At 39.8% G+C, this 6,793-nt stretch overlaps 1 protein-coding gene across 1 annotated transcript; it reads left to right on the top strand.

Moving 5' to 3' along the window:
- The first annotated feature begins 1,543 nt into the window (after window positions 1–1,543).
- LOC122010831 (probable CCR4-associated factor 1 homolog 11) lies at window positions 1,544–2,431 on the top strand. Its single transcript, XM_042567305.1, has one exon. The coding sequence runs from the start codon at window positions 1,550–1,552 to the stop codon at window positions 2,429–2,431; it is 882 nt and encodes a 293-aa protein (XP_042423239.1). The 5' UTR covers window positions 1,544–1,549.
- The last annotated feature ends 4,362 nt before the right edge of the window (window positions 2,432–6,793 follow it).

Here is a 6,793-nt window from a genome sequence, read left to right as displayed (position 1 = left end):
ACAGTTTTGCATTTTTTTATATGATATATATCCAGGAGACTGTACGCATATTTATTATTAATTGTTATTTCTTACTATGCATGTCAGTAGTTACCCGCTGAGGAGTTGACTCACCCTGTTGATATTACTATTTCAGGTTGAGACTGTCCGGAGGATTTCCAGTCACTAGTTCCCCCTCCAGATTGCGAGGATTTCCATTTTGGATCTTTTCTTTGGTTTTCTTATTATGTTATCGTCTATGTTTTAAGACTTGTATCTTTTTGGCAATTGGATCTTGTATGGTCTTTTATTATCGATGAGTTTTCATCTGGTATATTTTTTTTATATGCCTGCCCGGACAACAGAAGAGGTAGGTTTGGATGTATGTTGGTGATTTGAGTTTTATGGGTGTAGTTGAGTATCATATAAGATTTGAGTTTTATGGGTGTAGTTGAGTAGGATATTGGAGATGATTTCCTTATTGTTGCTTAGGTTAGGGTTTACTATTATACTGCGTGGTTGTCACTTTTATTTTATTGTATGTTTTCGACCGTGTTGGCCGTGTATGATTATGCTGTAAAAAAGTTTCAGATTGTCACCCGTAAAGAGGAGATGCTGTCGAAATTCCCTTCGGCAGGGACTCCCCCGGGGTGTGATAGAACCCCTTATGTTCGACCTGATTACGGGTTGGTTAGCTTTTTTTCGCACTACTTTAAATCTGACCAGGCAAATTCAGCGAGCTTTAGCGCTGGGCAGCCAATCAGAACCAGGTGGGGAGGTGTTCTCCTCGATTGACTTTGATTGTTACGTTACCTTGACTTTGACTGTCATGTCATCTCCTGAGTCCACTTGTTACAATTCGTATCAATATTATAAAAGATTTTTGTAAAATAGTTTCTCCACCTCTCAAATTATATAAGATTAAATGAAGGAGAAAGTAATTTCGAGGACCATCTTATAAGTCAATAGGTCATGAAATAAAAACTTAAGAGGTTTCTAAACTCAATAGGTTTTAGTTTTAAAATTAACTTTGAGTTTAACGTATGATTTATCCAATTAATCCACGGATCGGACAATCATTTATTGGATTTGATTTCCAGTTTTTTTTACGTATACTTTTAATTACTTTATCAGAAATTAGCGTAAACATTTGGTTTTAAAAAAATTTTCAAACCAAAACAAATGAGTGGAAATTTCACAAAAGGCAAATAATGACGAAATTACACGTACGTGAAATTTAATTAAAGAAAGAAAAGGAATGATTGGATGGCAACAACTTTAATTAATTAATTAATACTAAACCCCTAGTTGAGTTCGCTAATTGCTGCTGGATTTATCCTTGACTTAAAGTCCTGATTAATTCCATATATATCTCCTAATATTTCGCAGCAACTAATTCTGTTGAGTGTGTTTGCGATTTTCCCGCTTTGATTTTGATTTGCTGCTGCTCTATTTAAACTCCTCCGATCCTTCCCTTCAATTTCCACTCCAACTCGATCGATCGAAACCTAACATCTCCTCGATCTCCAGCTTTCAGTACTTTGGTATTTCTAATATCGTCAAACTCATAATGGCTGTCGCAGTTGTCAACAACGATATGCCAATTTCCTCTTCCGCCGCCAGCACCAGCAGAATCGAGGTTCGCTCCGTGTGGGCTCATAACCTCGACGAGGAGTTCGCCCTTATCCGCTCCGCCGTCCCGTTCCACCCCTTCGTCGCATTGGACACCGAGTATCCTGGCGTCGTCGTCGCTTCCAAAAATCCCTACTGCACCCTCACCCTCCCCCAGCGCTACGAATTGATCCGTGCCAACGTCGAGGCCCTCCGCATCATCCAGGTCGGTCTCACCCTCTCCGACGCCGCCGGCAACCTCCCATGTGCCATCTACAGCGACGGCACTTGTGTGCGTTACGTGTGGGAATTTAATTTCCGTGACTTCGACATCAACCGCGACCGTTACGCCCCTTCCTCCGTCGAGCTGCTCAAGGCTAATGGCATCGACTTCCAAAAGAATCAAATATGGGGCATCGACTCTTGCAGATTCGCCCAGCACTTGGCCACCTCCGGCTTGCTTTCCTTTGGCCATTTTTCTCCCGTCTCCTGGGTTACCTTCCAAGGCGCCTATGACTTCGCCTTCCTAGTCAAGATGCTGACATGCGACTGCAAATTACCAAAGACCGTTCGTGAGTTCTTGCACCTCGTTCACTTCTTTTTCGGCAAAAGGGTGTTCGATGTGAAGCACCTTTGCAAGCATTGTCCTGGGCTTTACGGAGGATTGGAGCGGGTGGCCTCTACCGTCCGAGTTGAGCGAGCAGTGGGCTCTCGACATCAGTCCGGCTCCGATAGCTTATTAACATGGCAGGTGTTCTATCAAATTGCTTCTCGTGTGAATCCACAACTCATTGATCGTCCAGAACACATGGGAACACTCTATGACCTCCAACTGCAATAGTAATCTAGTTGTGGCTAGCTCTAGAGTTCATGGCTTATCACAGTTGATAATGATTCTGTCAGCATTAGCTTAATTTGTATACAAAATTAATTGTTCATTGCTTCATCGAATCCTTTTGTATTTAAGTACAGATTATATGTTATCGCATCATCAGATATGCAAACAAATTGTCAATATTAATTCTTAATTTGGATAATGAGTACTTGTTGTTTTACTTTGCCTTAAATCATCCCCTCGTGTATTCTGGATCATACTCTGTTCAAATGGTTTTTTTTCCCTTTTATTGATAGTCATATATATCGTAGCCTCTAGTGGTTTAGAATTTATAGTAACTATTTTAGTGATAGTGTTGGTGCTACAGAGGTGAGCGTTTGTTTTTCTCTTTTATTGATCGTCATCGTAGCCTACAGGAGTTTATAATTTATAATAACTATTTTAGTGAATACTGTTAGAGTTACATAGGTGAGCGGTGCTTTGCTCACCTACTGGGACAAGGGAAGGATGACCGATGCATAGGAAAGAAGGCAACGCATGCAGGAGGATTCGAGCTCTGTAGATCATAAATTTGTTTTTTTTCGAATTTAACCATTCAAATCAAAACTCTTTTAAAGATATACAATTAATTAATAGGTAAAATTTGTAATAACCTAATCTCATACTTAAAAAAAATATTATTTAAGTCGTATTCGGAGGCTCTATGGATGTTTTTTTTTAGATTTTCTTTTCCTTCTATAAAAATTATTTTCATCTTTATTTTTGAATTCAAATCATACTCTAATATCAATAAAATTCTTACACCCCAAAAGTATATTCTTCTGTTAAACCGAATGATATCATATAATGACAATATGAGAAGTAAAAATCGTTATCAAAATCAGATTAAGTAAATTAAATATCGTCGTAAAATGAAACATACTAATCTTTTAAATATCTATGTGTATGTATGCATTAACATGTGAACATACTAATTTACATAAACTAACAATTATAATATTATTACAAAAATCTTATCAATTCCACAAAGGAAAGAAAATAATAAACAACAACAACATAACAAAAAATAAAACAACTTGAACAAAAATCCAAACTCGAGTAGAACCGATAGCGAAGACCTTTGAGCGATACGACACATCTTCTACCTACTAACCTGGAAATATGGGAAAAACAAGAGGCAGTGAGTACAATAACTCAGTGGGTATAATAAGATAGTGCATGCTACTATACATATGAGGATCAAAGGATGCAATCTCAGGTAATAAATACTTACTATCAAAGTAAGAGTACCAACATAAAATCATCTTCTAATCAAACCATAAAAGAACAATATAACTCATCACTAACCTGCTCTAGTAGGTATAACCAATAAATTGCATGCATAAAGCAAACACATAACAAGCACATAACAAACATATATCAAATTTTAACAGCACGCAAACTCATGTTATCACTATCTGATCTAGTGGGTAGTTAGGGCCACTGTCTGTGGACAAACTCATGCTACTACTATCTGGTCTAGTAGGCAGACAGGATGATATAGCTATCTAGCTCCTCAACTACTGACTGCGGGCAGAATCACGCTACCACTATCTGGTCTTGTGGGTAATCAGAGAGTATAAATGACACTATCTACGAGCGAACTCATGCTACCACTATCTGGTCTAGTTGGCAAATAGAACGTGTAACTATCTAACTATGGACTACGGAAACAATGCTCTACTATGAATAGTCCTATGGACAGTCATGTGTATCATGATCGTTGACGAGACTCTCAACCACGAATGAGAGATAATGGTTGATAGGATATACCAACGGTCACTAACAACTCTCTCGACCACAAATAAGAGACAATGGTCGTCAGAATATAATAACATAACGATAAACAAAAAATGAATAATTTGTTGGGTCACTCTGGGAGCTAGAGGGGATGATTAGCTCCGTTCGCTTGGTCGATGAGTTGTTGCAGCGAAAAGCACTCAAGAAAATGCTAACGCCAAGATTTACTTAGTATCCACCTAAAATGAGGTAACTAATCCAAAGATCCGACCATCTCTCACATATCCACTATATAAACACTTATTCTCGGAAACAATCCGGAGGTGGAGAAGGCTCGTACAAGCTCTCTACAAGAATACACTACAAACAAGAAGTAAATACAATAATACAAATGAAAACCTCTTCTTCCTTGATCTCTTGTAGCTTGTAAACACCTCTTGAACCTTGGAAGTGAGCAACACTTATCTCCAAGAAGCTTCAAGAACTAGCGACAATGGCAGAGAAGATGTGGGATAAGAACTTTTGAGTAACAATCATGGAAAAAACCTTTTCTAGGGTTACTGTTGGAGTCTTAATCGCTTAAGCTTTTCTCTTAAGTTCTTATGCCTCTGCAACTTGCTCAGAATAACTATATTTTTAACCTTAAGCGATTACTCTAATCGCTTAAGTGTTCTTAATCGATTAGCTAAATTGATTAAGAACCCTTCTATTTGATCGTGAGAGGGTCATAGGGTCATAAGCAATTAAACTTCCCTACTTAATTGCTTACCGCAGCTTTTGTTTCAAATAGAAAGATTCTTGAGTGATTGCCCTAATCGCTTAATATGTGTCTAATCGATTAGGTACCTCTCTGTGCACTCACGAAAACTGGCTTAATCGATTATCGTAATCGATTAAGCATGTGTAATCGATTATCGTAATCGATATGGACCTTTCTGTTTTCTCACAGAGAGATCCTTAAGCGATTACCTTGATCACTTAAGACCTTCTAAATCGCCTACCCTAAGCGATTCGACAACCCTAGCTCATGAACTCGATCCCTAGGGTTCCTTGGCCAACATCTGGTCAATCATGATATGTTGAGACTCCTTATTGCCTAGCTTTTGGTCAAACATGACTTGCTGAAACTTCTTCACCAAGTGTCCGATCAATCCTTTAATCCACTTGGACTTTTCTCCTCGTGCCAAGTGCCCGGTCAACCTTACTTGGACATACCATCTCCTTCTAAATGTCCAATCAGCATTGACCCATTTGGACTTCCAATCACCATGTGTCCGGTCAATCTTTGACCCACTTGGATTTTCAATTGGCTAGCTTCACTCATCAGGACTTCCTCACTACCTAGCTTCACTCACTAGAGCTTTTCACTTGACTTCACTCACCAAGACTTTTTATTACCTAGCTTTACTCACTAGAATTTCCATCTATATAGCTTTATTCACTAGGATTTTTCACCTAGTTTCACTAACCAGGATTTTCCATCTGCCTAGCTTTACTCACTAGGACTTTTCACCTAGCTTCACTAATTAGGATTTTTCATTTGCCTAGTTTCACTCGCTAGGACTTTTCACCTGGCTTCACTCACCAAGATTTGTCATCTGTTTAGCTTCACTCATTAGGGCTTTCACACCAAGTGTCCGGTCAACATCGATCCACTTGGATTTTCTTCTTCTGCCAACCTTCCTGTTGGTCGTGCCCTTACTTAATCTCCAGTTAGGACTTCCCAGTCAAGTATCCGGTCAACCTTGACCTACTTAACTCTTCTTCATATCAAACTAGTCAAACATTGATAAGAAGGGAATTACACCAACAATCTCCCCAAATGGATAATTGCACCTGCAATCTCCATATATTATCAAATATTAAAACTCAAATATCAAGACTCAAGCTTGAGCCAACTCAAACTTAGTTAAGCTGGTCAACCTTAACCTAGGGAAATTGTGTTGGTGCGGGAAGCATCCGACGATCGAACCTGAGTTTTGATAATGGCAAAGGATTCAAAGTTAAGGTGTGTTATGATCTAACGTGCTTGACTAAGTGTTTCAGGAAAGTCCTAACTGTGGTTAGGCAGGTGAAAACCCTAGGGGGTGGTAACCCTAGGTCATAGGGGGTGGTAACTCTATGCGGAAAGTCTTGGTGGGTCGAGTGCTTCAGGCAAAAGTCCTAGGGGGATAACCCTAGGTGGAAAGTCATGGTGTCGCGAACCAGGTGAAAGACTGGACCAGCCGGGAAGCGAAAGTCCAGCAGAAAGTTCGGAAGCATCGAGCACCGAGCAAAAGTCCAGTCGATCTGGAGGATCGCACTGGTATCAGGTAAATCTCCTGAGTGGAGTAGGTGAGGACGCATTCCCCGTAGAGGGAACAGTAGGCGTCGGGTCGACCTAGGGTTTCCGGTCGGAAATCCGAAGTCAGACTCGGACAGTCCGGAGACTGTCATAATATTCTGTTATCATATTTACTGGTGTTTTGTGCTAACTTTAGTTTGCAGGGTATGTGTTTAGGACTAACACTCTTGTAGGTACCAAAAATACAAAATACACCTCGGATAAACAGTGTCCGAGGCGCCTCCATGGGGCTTGGAGGCGCCTCG

This window comes from Zingiber officinale, chromosome 8A (assembly GCF_018446385.1).
Source record: "Zingiber officinale cultivar Zhangliang chromosome 8A, Zo_v1.1, whole genome shotgun sequence".
NCBI classification, from domain to species: Eukaryota; Viridiplantae; Streptophyta; class Magnoliopsida; order Zingiberales; family Zingiberaceae; genus Zingiber; species Zingiber officinale.
The sequence above is the reverse complement of the archived record's forward strand: the minus strand, read 5'-3'. Positions and strand labels throughout refer to the sequence as shown.